A 15,583-nucleotide genomic window follows, 5' to 3' on the forward strand; every position below is an offset into this window, starting at 1 on the left:
ACCTTCTGTCTCTAGGCAGCCCCCGGCCCTGGCTGAACTGACTGCACTGTATGTGGGGAGGACTTGCAGCCTGTGGAGGGAAGCAGCAGCAATGCTGTGGTTGGAAGAGTCTGTGAAAGAGGTGCTGCACCGAGTTGATGCCAAAGACCCTCTGGTGGAGGACTGTCAAAACAAGTAAGATCTCAGTGAGCTGCTCTGCGGTCAGTAGTTCATATCTCTGTGCCATTGTGCTACACTCATTAGCATACCTTCATCACTCTGTTTCAGGAGAAAGCAAAGGTACCAGAGTGCACCAAGGAATATACATCGCCACGTCCTCCTCTCCGAGATCAAAGAAGCCACATCAAGTCTGCCTCTAGTGAGAAACAATCAGCAACTACACTTTAACACATTTCACTATATCCACAATAAACACTAGAGGCGTGATGGGCATTTTTTAAATTTTATTTATTTTTTATTTTACCTTTATTTAACCAGGAGAGCCCATTGAGATAAGATCTCTTTTTCAAGGGAGACCTGGCCAAGAAAGGCAGCAGGACAGCATTAAAAGTTCACATACGACAATATGAAGCATTAATAAAACACGTATACACACATATGACAATACAGTACATTAAATTTCCAAGATGCCTATTTACGCAATTGACCTTTGCTAAGCCACGCCCCGAATATGCCGCTGGCCAATCACAGTGCAGTATAGGACTCGTTCTAAGTGAGGTCCGACACTCATGGTGGCGCTCCATTGACTCTAATGCAAAAAGAGTCGTTTTCTAGCTTTCTTTTGCCATATTTTTCCAAGATGTGGTCAGAGTTGTTCCTGGGGCACTTAATAGTTATAATCGCAACACAGAGAAGTACGATTTATTCCCTTTCCAAAAGCTAATAAGTAAATAACTTCGCACCTCTATAACGATAGACAGGTGCATCGGAGGGGGACGGGAGAGTCAAAGGTAGCAAAGAAAAACACCCGCACACTGTCTAACTTGCAAAAAATATATATTGACACAACGTTTCGGTACTAGACCATCAGGCAAATGGTGTTACATAGTGAGAAGCCATCGTTTGCAGGAGGTGACTTATTTGGCTACACCAATCACTTACTTCCTTATAAAATAAATCACCCTACCACCTGGATACGTATGAATATGCACACACATTATCAAGACCATTAAACACTGTGTCCATCTAAATATGTATCCACTGCTACAAGTTATTTGTTGCACATATATAATAATGTGAAGATTTTGACACTTATGGTGATGTGAATATTTTAACATATATGGTGATGTATTCCTTTTGTGCTAGAATTTTTATAAATTTCACTGTTAGTTTACAATTATATTGTTGAAGTATGAGATTGTTGTTTTTTGGACCTATTGTTTTTCGGGTCATATGTCGTATGTATTAGGTTTTTTTCCTCTATTTATCTAGCATTCTGTTTATTTGCTATTTCCTCTAAGTTATCTATTGATATATAAGGCACTAGTAAGATTTGCGAGTATGTCTATTTATGATTGCATGTTATGATATTGTTTTGATGTACATTCAGTATACAGAAATCTACATTCATCTCATGGAAATATGAATGAATGTTTTGTAATGGCTGCCTTATTTTATGATGAAGTAGGTGATTGGTGTAGACAAATAAGTCACCTACAAAAGATGGCTTCTTTTTGATGGCTAGTACCGAAACATTGTGTCAATTTATATTTTTTACAAGTTAGACAGTGAAAGGAATTTTTCTTTGCTACCTTTCCAAAAGCTAAAACAGCAGCTTAGCGAAGGGTCAATTGAGAAATCAGCCTTTAGAGGTAGTAGCCTGCTAGTCCATGTTTGGTAACTACTGTCCACGACGTTAAGGAGGTTACCCAGATAACTGAGTAGTTTGACCAGGATTACCCTGTAGATAAAAACACTCAAATGGAACTGTCTCCGTGTGGCTAGTGAAGACCATTGCACCATTTCATATAGCCTACAATGATCCATCCAAGGCATCTATAGGATCAAAATTTTGTCAATTTTCTTGTGCATGCATGCTAAGGTTTTCCAAATATTTGATGCCCATATTGCACATTCACAGATTTAGTTCACCATAACTGTAACCAGATATGGCTTTAAAAAAAACATTTTTATATATTTATTTATACCAAAAATACAAGCAGTTGTTAGATCAGACTGGCAAATCTCATCTGGAAAAAAGTTTTTTCTCTGATAAGTTTTGTCAGTTTAGTTGTTGCTACTTGTTCACACACATCTATGTTTTTAAATGATGAAATAATAGAAGCAAAACCTTGCAGCTATATTTCCTAACTGTAAAAGATTCCTGCTGTGTTCCACCTCACATTGGTCACCAACCGGGGATCAATCTCCAATACCACTTTGTGGCCAGCCTCGCCTTTTTACAATTAAGGAAAAAGGCTAGCCATTTATAGTGATGTGATTTGTCTGGCTTGTGACAAGTTAGTCATAAATCATCAAGCATGCAATAGTTCAATTGCAGGCTAAGTTATGGCAGTAGGTTAGTTCTCAGGGAAGGATATATTGGGAGATTTAGATTGAAGAAAGAAGATATACAATTTTTTGTTTTTTTCACAGATTGCTTTGTCTCCATCATTATTATGGTGACACAAGTCAAAACACCAAAAGGAACACCAAGAAGAACTGTATACCAATATAGACACGCAGACCTTCAGACAATCATAAGCTGCACCATTAACATGTCTTAACATATGGTTGTTGGTTGCGAAAAAGCTGGTGAAACTGATCGATAACTTGGATCCACACCTGGCTTAAAGACACATAATAGGATCAATAGAATGCTGACAACCTCTGGAGTATTTATGCATCCCTATGGAAGTGGCTCTAACCTTGCTTATTTGTTTGATCCCCTCAGGATGTGACCAGTCAGCCTGTGATGGGCTTTGACCCTCTGCCTCCACTGGACTCTGTGATATCATACACCCGACCAGAGAGGTGATAGAGAACCCATACATCTGTGTACATGAAATTCCATCGTACAGTCAAAGAAGACACATTTACACTTTAGTGTGTGTGTGTGTGTGTGTGTGTGTGTTTGCATATAGGCAGCGTGTCGGTGCATCCAATGAGAGTACATTGTCGCTGTTTTTCCGGTCTTTGCTGCCAAACTTCAACCTTCAGGTAAGTCGCATGGATCATGCAAAATAGGTCTGGTAGGGAATTAATTGAATAGTGGTTGTTTAGTGCATGTGCAAGAGTTGTTAAGTTAGTTTTATGGGAAGACACAAATTATGGTTGTCGTCCATGAATTTAAAAACAACTTCAACTATTCAAACAAAATACACTTCAAAGCTGAGTTCAGCTGTTTTTTTTTATTATGTTATACATCTCAGTTATAATTTGTGAATTTGAGCAAGTCCCTCCTTAATCCGGACGACCAAACTGTAGGGCTGTCATCTGAAGACGAATCCTGGTGCTTCTAGGACACAAATAAAGGGCCCATGGGGTGGATGTGGGGAAATAAGCTTCAAATAAAACTAATTTGTCTCTAATTAATTCTGTGAGTCTGTGAATATTTATAATGAAATCACAAATTATTTTCTTGGTGCTCTGATTTCCTGCGAGCTATCCTGAGAGTTGTCTGTTAATTGACTTTATTGTCCAAAATGCTGGAAAGAACATCATGTAAAATGTGTTTTTAAGGTTGGGTTTTCTCTTTAACGATTACTAGAATAACACACAGACACAACCATTTTAGTAGTAGGACCCTCCAGGGCTGGTGAAAACATTTAACTGGTAAAAGATCTGGGAAAACATCTTAAAACGTATCCTTGACTGATGGAATATTTCCTCCAAAAAATAATGGTTACCCTTAGGGGGTGACCACTGAAAAATATCAAAGTAAGGCATATGACCTTGTTACAGTTAATTCTGCCCACCAATTCCCAGTATGTCACTGAAGAGCAAAACAAAAACAACATTCATAAAGTGCAAAGTTGTTTTGTGGCCTTCGTTTTTTTACTGTCTCTTTCATAATAGTGTTTCATAAAAGTTTGATGCTTGTTTTATTGATTATTCATTTATAGAGCCAAGCTATCAGGTTTTTCCCCTTATTTTTTGTAGGGCATTTAGTCAATCTTGAATCTTCCTTGTGGAAGTGGATGTTACTTTGATGCTACCTAGCCAATCAGTCCAGTGGGCCGGGAAAAAAATGCTTCTTTTCGTTTTTAATTGTCGAACTTCACTCCGTTAACCAGAAGTATAATTTGATTTTAAAACATTTCAAATGTCAGCAGTGTGGTCAATTTAAGTTGGGGGTGGTATTCGATAAATTAATCATCCTTAGTTCATCTTGTCCTCAGAAACAAATGAGTGTTCACTCTTTCTGCTCCTTTTTACTCCACATTATTTTCTTTGTGACTTTCTGTTATGTTCCTTTGACACAAGAGGAAAATGTGTTTTAGGAACTAAGCGCAGCTTTTATGACAGTTTCTAAGTGTGATATAGCAAGTTCAGTGGAGAAACACTGAATGGAAACAGAACTTGTTTGTGTAAAAGAAAATGCTACAGGGTTTTTAATCCATGACGTAAAAAACGCTGTATAGAAAATGAACATTTCTGACCCCCCAGTGGTGGCAACAAAAAAAAGGCACTGTGTCTGACAGCAATGTACTTTTCATCACATTGGCTGTAAGGAACAAATGGACTGAACCTGTTTCCACTGGGGTAATTTTATTTTTCTACAAACAAAAACTTGCAATCAGAATAACTTGAAGGATTCCTGTAATAACACAACAATCTGTAACAGTCTATAATATGTACTAGTGAATATTGTAAAGACAAAGGCTTCTTGGTTCTTTGGAAGGATGTTATCGGTGCCAAAACAGAACAAGTTTGGTTTACGTTCCAACAAGAATAAAGAAGGAGACATTGACTGACGTGTTTAGCATGGAACGCTGCGTACCCAGCTGATCTTAAACATTATGCAGACTGCGAATGCATATTTCTTCATATTTGTACACAAAGTCTTTAATATTTGAAGTTTTAAAGTTTCGTGTATCACATCGTTGGTCTTTTATTCCACTGCTAGCGTGCAGCACAAACCAACTGGCACCACAATACATACAAGATACATAAAAGGTACATCCACAAATAAAACATCATGTGGTCAGCAATACATGATGTTAACAGATGGGCCCAGGGCATGTTTCCATCAGGATGGCTCCATTTATCCTGATCATGTTATCCACTTATGGAGAGGAAGAGCTACATAGAAGTATAGTTAAGACGAGGGAAGATGTGCTACTACGTTCCTCTTTTTTACAGTTGAAATAGAGTTACATATCTGAAAACAGAATGTTATGTTATATAAACCTGGATCACCTCTGTTTGATTAAACAGACAAATGCTGAAGGTTCCATCCATTGTATTTCTAAAAACATCATAAGGGTACTTTGTAACACTTTGTGTTAATTATCTGAGTTTGCTTGTGTACCTATCAAATGTTCACCTTTGTGCAGTGGTTCTCAAACATTTTCTGTCACGCCCCTTCAGAAGCCAAAAAAAGTTCATGCTGCCCCCACCCCAGCAAAAGTGGATTTAATATTTATCAATCATTAACAATACAAGCGATTTAAATAAATAATGTTCACGTTAGCAAAATAACCTTGCTATCAACAGAGCACTTTTGTTTGTTTCACCATCAAGTGTTTCCAGAGAGGTAAGGCCGTTGAACCTAGAGGTAACTATTACAGGATTTTATTAAAATACACTTTTAGAAAATTATGAAATATAAGAAATGAACAGAAATGTCAGATTGTCTTCCATTCGATAGCCATGGCAGAGAACAACTGCAACACTAGCGATGGCCATATGCTAACATAGAAGTGATTAGATTCTAGATATTTGTATATTAACTGACGTCTCTTTTCTTGTTAAGGGTGGACAGAGGCAGGAGGATGACATGGAAGTGGCTCGAGCCGGTCAGGAGCTGAACCAGGAGGTGAATCGTCTAATGGTGGCAATGAGGGACATGCTGGCAAACATCAGGTTTCAAGAGCCACCGAGAGAGGACAACCCCTACAGAGATGAGGATGAATGGGACTGAGTGAGGAGGGAGACAGAGATGGAATTTTAAGCGTGAGGATGAGGAGGAACCAAGTAGACGACGAACCTTTAAAAACTTAATGACAAGAAAATCGATAAATTGAATGGTGTTTAGTATAATTAATAGGAGTTGGTGTGGGATAACTGAATAGTATTTTATTATTGTCACAATTTCAGAATACTAAAGTGAGAGGAAGAGATGACTTGGTCTTACGAGCCAGTCCGCTCCTCTGCTTTAGTGGCATTTGAATGAAGAAAAAACAGTACTCTTGGCCAATCCACACAATTGTTAACATGGAGAAATTTTTTCCAGAGTCAGAAAACAGATTGGTTAGTTGAACTTGTCATGTCACTAAAGTTGATGGTGTTATTTATAATTTATAATCATTTTGGAATCTAACATCTCCAGTCATGCGTTGAGCAGCATTAGTACATAATGGCAGCTACTCTTCTTCCTCTAGTTTCTGGCTTTTGGAGTTTTTCCATGTTCACAAACAGTGGACTGCTTCATGAAACGAGAACAAAGTTGAAAAGGTTCTCTTGTTGAGTTGGCAGCACTGTAACACAGGTTGTGTTTTTTGTTTTTACCACATAATCTGAGAGAGAGTTTTTATTCTCATTGAAGACCAACAGATCTTGTCACTTAAAACACATTTCAAAGCAGTTCAAGGCATTGAAGTCCATGTTAACTTTTAGTGACGGAAAGCTAATTAATTGCGTTGAACACAACGGAACTGTTTAATGGAAATATTTAATGGTTAAATTCTGAGCCAGATAAGCATTTTAATCTGTTAAATGTTATTGAAGGTGGAATAAATAACCACAGCTGTTGTGGGATTTTGTGTTGGGAATAGCACATATTCAGATGTTAAATTAAAAAGAAAAATCAATATATATGAAGCTCTTTTATAAATGATAACTGTGTTTACCCACTCTTCAGACCTGTGCTTTCCTACCAAAAGATTTGCTAAATATGGCAAGGGACTCCCAAAAAAAAAATTTAACATTAATTATTCTAGTTCTACAAACAGTGCCAAATTGCATCACAGTATTTTAGAAAAGTTGCTGCAAATTCAGTCACTTCCGATGGGGAGAAAAATAATCACCAAATTTTCAGATAATATATCTTATCTCTATTGTGACCTGTTGTGGATGCATTCAAGCAATGCAAGGCTGGGTCTCCAGTTGACTTGGCTCATTCTCTTTTATGATTCATTCGCATTTCATTTTCCATCATCATGATTTCATTTTAGTCTTGTCTCCTGCAGATTTCAGCATATCCTAAATCGAAACCATCACAATGCTGTGAATCTGTTCTTCGGTCTAACCCAAACCAAAATATGTTGATTAAATGGTTATTTTCTGACTTTTGTCACATAATCATTTTATTGGAAAACTGGTATGAGAATCGTTTTTTTTTTATTCTTGTGTAACTCTTATCACTAAAGCAGGATGTCTGATGTTTTCCCTTTTTCTTTTATGCTCCTTCACTCCTGCTCTGTTTGGAACCCATTCTCACATTTAACTTTGAGTTGATTGCCGTTATTTGATTATTTGTGGCTTACTCCACCCAATAAAACAGTACAGAGAATTGGTCCGAATTTTTCCAGTAGTCTGCTGCTGTCTGTCAAGTTATATACAGTGCAAGAGTATGGTAGATATTTTATAAATTTTTCCTAAATGGATTTTTAATACTTCCTTTGCACTCCATCAAATTCTCATGACCCCACTCAGTGACGGCTGACTGCACTTAAAACCTGAGGCAGTGATGGGGACTCGAGTTTGAGACTCGATTCGAGTCTGACTTAAGTTGCACACACAGTGACTTCAGACTCTACTTGAGAGTCGTCCTCAAAAGACTTCAGACTTAACTCGGACTCGAGGTGCGGGACTCGTGATCAGTGTTTATTTTTAGGAAATGTCTGATGAGCTTGCCATTATTCCCCTCCCTTCATTAACTATAACCCAGGGCTTAAAGCAAGAAATTTTTCTGTGCCTGAAAGATGGAGGGTAGGGGGCAAGAGTGTAGCTTTGTGTTGAAAACTGACAGGGACATAGGGACTCAGATTAGGGTTCTACACTTGGCTCAGGAAATATGAAGAAACACAATTCTGGGTTTACAAGAAAAAGACAAGAAGATAGTTGTACACTGGTTTGATAAAACGTTCAATGTGGAAAGATTTTGAGCATTAAACTGTTCATTTCCTGCATTCTGGTAACATTTTATGCCACCAGAAGTTTGTCACGCAAATTTGTCATTATTTTCTGTGGCTAACTTTCCATTATTTTCATGCCTGAACGCTAGCCTGCTATGCCAGCCCATGTAAACAGGCCAAACATACACATAATTCTTTGCGTTTTGATGACGTTCCCGCCTAGTTGGTCACATGTCTTAGCAATCTCTATAATCAGTGCTTGAAGTGGAAAATATAGGTGCGGGGCAATATGGCTGAAAATGTTATCATGATAAAACATTTCGCATCATTCAGTATCGATTATTCTTATGATAAATGGCAAATCATTATAAGGCAGATTTTTGCTCCTGAGTTAAAGTTGAAGAAACCAGATGGATTAATTGTGGTTTTAAACTTTTTTGCCAAACAGTGGATCCAGTGTTTCCCATACGTTAATGTATTTGTGGCGGCCGCCACAATATTAAGGCTGACTGATTTTTGGTATTTGATTGCAGAGCGTGTAGCGTATTCACGCAGCACATCCTCTCGCTCGTCCCCCTCATGAACACCGCTGCACAAATCTGTCCAACACAACGCTGTAGGACGCCCAGCTTAAAAAAACGTTATTACCGAGCACATAAGGAGCCTAGCTAATAAGAAGAGCTAAGTTAACCTTAGAATACAGCTGGGGTGTCGAGGTTACCACGTTGTTTATAGGTGGTGCCACAGTTACACTGTCTATTCTATGGGAAACACTGGGATCACTTAACAAAACTGAGGTAAAACATTCAAAACAATTATTAAGTAAATTTCAATTAATTAATATTTTTTTCAGTACCTTTTCCTTAACAAAGTAAAGTGCTGATTTGTTCGTGATTCAAATTAATGAAATCAAACACTTATTAAATATTTGTTATATTGTTATTGAGGAACATTATGTTGCAGTAATTATCATTATTATTTTATTGCCCAGCCCTGCTGGTACTCCCCATTCACATGGGAGCTCACAGCTGCATGAAAAGCATGTAGCTTCTACCTGCTCCTCTACAGAAATTAGCAAACGGGCGAGAATGGGAACAGATGAGCGCCACATAGAGCCCATCGGTACCTGAGCGGTACGCAAGAAAAGTCCCGGGACGCCAATGCGTAAAATGTACAAGTAACTTACTGGTATCGGTGGACCACTTCAAGCACTGCCTATTATCAAAATTGACACCACTTATCTGTAGCTACTCCACCGGTGGATTACATTCCACAAAAATGGCCTTGTTACGTTGGCAAAGGTCCAGACGATCCAGTCCATTAAAATAATAAGTCAAAAACTCATTATTATTTCAATAAATACACACGGACTGCTATTGCGTCGCTTTATATTAGCCTAACTACAGCTAGCATGTAAACACAAAACGCGTCTACACGTTGACTTTTTGAGTGACACCTTCATTGACCCAATAGAAACTTCCATGCCCTGTTCACGGCCTTCAATAGCCAATGAGTGTCAGCCCACCAATTGTGCAGAGGAAGACTGGCGCTGTACACATCCACCTAACACGCGACAAAAAATATGCAAGAATATTTTCCACTGACATATTTATATATTGTCGAATACAAAAACGCCTCGCCGGGAATTCCGGTGTTCTGTCGATTTATGCTACCTATCGAGATGTCCTACTTAGGGGTTCTGCGCATGTGTACGACCCACAAGCGTGGTTTGTTCCCACGCCCATAAATCTGCAACCTTGCTGTTGGGAATACCGTCGAGAAAGTGGCTGATCGTCAGTAACATCAAAAAGAAACCATTATTAGTCTATCAGAATACGCTACCCCTGATATCTTAAATAAAGATGGCATAATATAGTATTTCAACATGCTCCCCATATCCGTACAGTACATGTGGAGTGAGTAGTGGTGCAATATAAAATGATTCTGTAATGGGAGCATTATTTGATGGGGGATATTAGTCTATCAGAATACGCTACCCCTGAAATGATGTTGTAATATAATCAAAAAACAGAATATGTCATAATACTGTGAGAGTTATAACTTTATGGAATTGGAAAAGGGAACACATAAGGTAGCATTTTTCGACAAGGCAGCATAGATCGTCAAAACACCGGAGAACTATGTTACACGTAATATCAGCTGAGCGCGGCCACAGGTGAGAGGGGACAATAAACACCAGCAGCTGCTGTGCCATTCATCATAAACTTTGGCTTTAAAAGTGCCGAACGCAAAATAGGTTAGTAAACATGTTTAGCCCAGCTTTGGCCATGTAACGTTAGCTTGCTTCTTGCTTTAGCTACGAGATATGAAAAGATGAACGCGCGTTTGTTTACTTGCCGAACTTGTAGTAGTCGATTAACGTAATCATTTAGTCCCACTGGCTGCCATCACGTTAATTATTAATGTTGGCTGCAAACAGGTTACAGGTTTATTGTTGATCATGCAACATTACAGTTTAATTTAGTTATAACGTTACACTGGGTTTGAGAGTCTGGGGTGTGTGTTGACTTACAGTAGTTAATAAGCTGTCATTAATTGCTTTGCACATTACATGGTTGTGCTCTGTGAAAAACAGGTTACAGCTAATGAATCCCTTTATAGCTATGCAGTTTTATAAGCAGCCTGGATTGATCGCAGCATGTGATACAACATGCATTATAACCACGAGTGACTTGAGACTTGACTTGGACTCTAGCTCAAAGACTTGTGAGCATCTTTGACATGAGGCTGTAACGGCTAACCTACATCACTTATGTTTCACCGTTTGCCATGTGTGAATGAAGATGTTTGAACCTGACAGTCAACAAAGCCCATACATGGTTTTCATCTGGCAGAAGGAAGTGTCTCTCATGAAGTGCTGGTTGTATCTACCTGTCAAACCTCTCAGACAACATGTCACATAAGCCTCCCAGTTGGAGATTTTAAATTTTATGAATTTACTTTTTACTTTTTTCGTTACAATAAGCACAGCAGATTTTCATTAGAGATAGAAAATATTAAGCTTGATTCAACCTATGGCTTCTTGGCCCCCAGACGACATCAACTTTGGAGATACTGAACAAATCACCCTCCAGGCATACTGTAGCTGTCCATACACTAACTTGGGTCCCCCAGTGAGCCACATGATAACAGTGTGACTGTACTTCATGGTAAAATGACGTCATTGTTCCTAATTCACCTGGAGCTAGTTGATGCTGTGAGAATATTTCATGTGATCCAGTGGTGGTATAGAAAGGCTTTCATATCAGTGCCACAAAAGTAGCTGTGTGAGAGTCTGTCGGATGTGACCCTTACGGAATGAAAACGTCGGCAGGTAACCAGAATTTAAAAAAACAAAAAAAACAACTTGAGCAAATCTATATCCGTAACATAATTATCATCATCCACCGCTCAAAAAATTTAAGCAAATATTTATTTATCCCTAGCTATTTTCTGCAAAAACTGCACTGTAATAGTGAAAAAAGCCATTTGCAAGTTGACAGAGCTCAAGGTGACGTCTTCACAGGTCAGTGCAAAACCCATTGATTTGTCTGTTTCACATTAGAGCGCATAACCTTTTCAATAAGGGCATGTGAGTATTGTATTAAGATACACTTGAAAAAATATGAACCTATAGCCTACTTAAGATTGATCTAACTTATACATTGGATTCAGTAGGCTTACTTCAAATACAGGATTTCAAAAGAAAGTGCTTTTTAAACCCCACGCACAGAAAACGTTTACAGTGCTTGGATAAGCAATGACCGAGAAAATAGGCTGACAGGTGAAGTGGTGATTCCATTGGGCATGGTGCATATAGGTGTTCTTTGAGATGGTGAATTACTATTACCGTCAATTATTGAAGTTAAACCACACTCACAGATAGGCTAATAGGAAGCAGTTTGTCATTTATCCGAATGTCAAAGAGGTAAAAGATGAAGGCTGAGCAACGCTGTTTTCCTCTCCTTTTATAGTTAGTATCAGACATTACCGAGACAAGATCTCAGCCCAACTGACGTGAGAGGAGGAGTCCCCTGAAGTCCTTCAGAATCCAGCATCACTTTGAGAAATGTTAAGTCACAATCTCCACTTCTCGAGGTAGGCTGACATCTGTCAACGGATACGAGGAGTTTTGCGGATGGGCATGTCGGGCCCCCAAGAGAGTGAAAAATCACGAATTGTGAGCGTAATGTTTTGATGGAGAAGGGAGCTATATGGATTTCCGTGCTGGACAAGTCGCATGCCTAAGAAGAAGACTTGCGGCAAGGACGCGCGCTTTTCACACGGATAAACGCGCAAACTCTCCGGACTGCTGCTGTGCGTAAATTTGACAGTTGTTAGGGGGCCGCTTTCTGGATATTTAACAGTCAACTCGTTGATGGGTTCAACAACTGTTCGGTCGAGACGCTTTCAACTGGCTGCGGGGCAACGTGTGACTGCAACAGCAGACAGAGGGATCCTCGAAACCACAGAGAAAACTGATAAAACTTCATTGACGCTGTGGTGAAAGTTAGATCCACCTGGACAGCCTGTAAACCAGTCAAAAGTCAGACATGGAAATGACCAACAGGTCCCTGCATAACCCCTCCATCCTCCATGTGGATTTCATCCCGCTAAATTACTTTATGGAGGACAACGAAACAAACTCCACCACCGGAGAGCGAAACTCGTTGAGCTGCGTGCAGATCCGCATCCCACAGGAGCTTTTCCTGGCTCTGGGGGTCATCAGCCTGGTGGAGAACATCCTAGTGGTCTTGGCCATCATCAAGAACCGCAACCTGCACTCGCCTATGTATTACTTTATCTGCTGCCTGGCCGTGTCTGACATGCTGGTCAGTGTCAGCAACGTGGTGGAGACCATATTCATGCTTCTTAACGACCACGGCCTGATGGACGTGCACCCTGGCATGCTGCGCCACCTGGACAACGTTATCGACGTGATGATCTGCAGCTCAGTGGTGTCCTCGCTCTCCTTCCTGTGCACCATCGCGGCGGATCGCTACATAACTATATTTTATGCGCTGCGTTATCACAGCATCATGACCACGCAGCGCGCCGTTACCATTATCGCGGTAGTGTGGCTGGCCAGCATCACCTCCAGCATCCTGTTCATCGTGTACCACACCGACAACGCTGTCATCGTGTGCCTCGTGACCTTCTTCTGCATCACTCTGGTGTTTAACGCCGTGCTGTACCTGCACATGTTTCTCCTGGCGCACGTGCATTCCCGGCGCATTGAGGCTTTTCATAAAAGCAGGCGCCAGTCCACGAGCATGAAGGGAGCGATTACCCTCACCATCCTGCTTGGGGTCTTCATTCTGTGCTGGGGCCCCTTCTTCCTCCACCTTATCCTCATCCTCACCTGCCCCACCAGCCCCTTCTGCAACTGTTTCTTCAGAAACTTTAACCTTTTCCTCATCCTCATCATCTGTAACTCGCTCATCGACCCGCTCATCTACGCCTACCGGAGCCAGGAGCTGCGTAAAACCCTGCAGGAACTGGTCCTGTGTTCTTGGTGCTTTGGTGTGTGAAACCATGTGCATGTAGGAAGACAACAATATCATCAGGTTATCAACACTGTCGGCCACCTCTTCTTCCTGCATCTACATTGTGTCAGAAGCTGAAGTGTAACAAAGACTCTAAAAAAGACCGTGGTACACCTCATCGTGGATTCTATGATTGTTTCCACGCATGGATTTCAGTTTCATTTCAGTGTTAATTTATTTTTAAGTCACTCAGTGCACATGTTCTGGCACTGTGAAACATCATCTTAACTAGGAGAGATCCTTAGATTGGAAACTGTTAAGAGAGTCCATGGTTTACTGGACTAAATTATAGTAAAGATTATATTGGCAAAAGTCATTTATTTTGTAAACCTGTAATTGTTAAATTATATATCTGAACTGAATTTTTAACTTGTGATTAATGAGCCTGCTCATTAATGAACAAATGTCTCTGCATTATACCAGAGGTTGGATCTATGTCTTATCTATATTTATCCATATTTAAAGTAAGCTAAACTCAGTGCTTGACAAAACATGTTTTCTGATGTAGCTGCCTTTCAACCCTCCTAGTAATTTTTACTCCGCTTCTTTCCTACTGTTTTTAAAATAACTGCCATCTTTGCGCATCTCATCATCTGATTTCTACTGACAATAACATTTACAGCTGCTAAGATAACACTTTATTTAATATAGCAATGAACTGACCAGAATAATTTGTTCACGCATGGTGCAAGAAGAGCAGGAAATAAAATATAAGAGAAAAGCATTGTAGTTCAGATTATATGATGCATCTTAAAAAAGCTTTCATGGCATTGTGTGAACTACTCCCCCAAAAATAAATGTCCGGGTGACGAACAAACATGCTAAATCACATGGGTGGCCTTGGCAGGCCTGCAGGGCATAACAGCTTTATGAAAGAAGCCATATCAAAGTTGTATTTCTGGAAGTTTGTTTGGTTCTCTGAAATGTGCATCTGATTTGTCATTTAGGCCTAGGTCAAAGAAATGTGTGCCTGATGGCCTGTGGGTAACTTTTTAGCTACAGCTATTAGGCCTGTTAACCGTTTTTTGTCTATAGAACTTGCAAAGATGTCAAAGTCCAGCAAATATATGAAACTGCCAAAAGAAAGCCTATGCTTTCTTAACAATTTCAGATAATTACATTTATGGATGCCTATAGGGGTCTATATTAAAATTAAAATGTAAATTAAAATGCATTACCATTTTAATATAGCCCCCTATAGGCTTCCGTATACATTATCCTGAAATGTAAAATACTTTTAGATCTGGAAATTAGCCTAAGCATACTATTATTATTTTTATTATTTTTTAAATCATTTTATTTTATTTTATTTATCCTATGATATCCTATTCTTTATTGATCCAAAGGATTTGTTGTAAATAGGAGCTATACATTTTAGATTCTAATAGACCGTTTTTCCAGTAGAAAAACTGAAATGCAGTCATATATCTGCCATGAAGTGTAGAATGCTTTCTTCTCATACACAGTGCTGAGGTATAAATATTTGGGAACTTTTGTTTTAATATCATAATTTTTGTTTTTGCTTTTGGCATGAAAGTTCTTACAGAGGATTGTGAATGTACAATATGGCTATCTGTATCTGCTATTTAAATCTTCAAAAATAACAATATTTAAGGTAATGAAACCCTGAATTAACACATTTTGCAAATGCTGTGGGTATAACTTAAAAAAACAACTGAAACTGAGCAAAACAGGACTGTGTTGTACAGTTATTTTATAGAAAGAACATGTGTTATATGTAATCCTTGAAAGTGTTTACATGTTATCTATTTGTCTCAAATAAAGAGGCCAAAACAA

The 15,583-nt window shown here is 39.2% G+C and overlaps 2 protein-coding genes across 2 annotated transcripts; both read left to right on the top strand.

Annotated features, from left to right (window-relative positions):
• Positions 1 to 15: 15 nt before the first annotated feature.
• LOC119890346 (transcription factor 25-like) lies at positions 16 to 7,685 on the top strand (the record flags this gene model as incomplete). The annotated part of the gene is given in 5 exon segments (XM_038701585.1): positions 16 to 174; positions 268 to 358; positions 2,894 to 2,973; positions 3,084 to 3,159; positions 5,918 to 7,685. Coding segments are annotated over 5 exon segments (574 nt in total), but the record flags the coding sequence as incomplete, so codon positions are not given.
• A 4,577-nt stretch (positions 7,686 to 12,262) lies between these two features.
• On the top strand, positions 12,263 to 15,583 carry mc1r (melanocortin 1 receptor). The gene has a single exon (XM_038700504.1). It carries the CDS (start codon positions 12,794 to 12,796, stop codon positions 13,769 to 13,771), a length of 978 nt encoding a protein of 325 aa, XP_038556432.1. The 5' UTR covers positions 12,263 to 12,793; the 3' UTR covers positions 13,772 to 15,583.

The sequence above is a fragment of the Micropterus salmoides genome, unplaced genomic scaffold, assembly GCF_014851395.1.
Source record: "Micropterus salmoides isolate LMB-PRFRI ecotype aquatic unplaced genomic scaffold, ASM1485139v1 Ms_hic_scaffold_6, whole genome shotgun sequence".
NCBI lineage: Eukaryota > Metazoa > Chordata > Actinopteri > Centrarchiformes > Centrarchidae > Micropterus > Micropterus salmoides.

Coding starts and splice junctions, on each gene's coding strand:
- mc1r (XM_038700504.1), top strand. CDS start 12,794: ATGGAAATGACCAACAGGTCCCTGCATAACCCCTCCATCCTCCATGTG.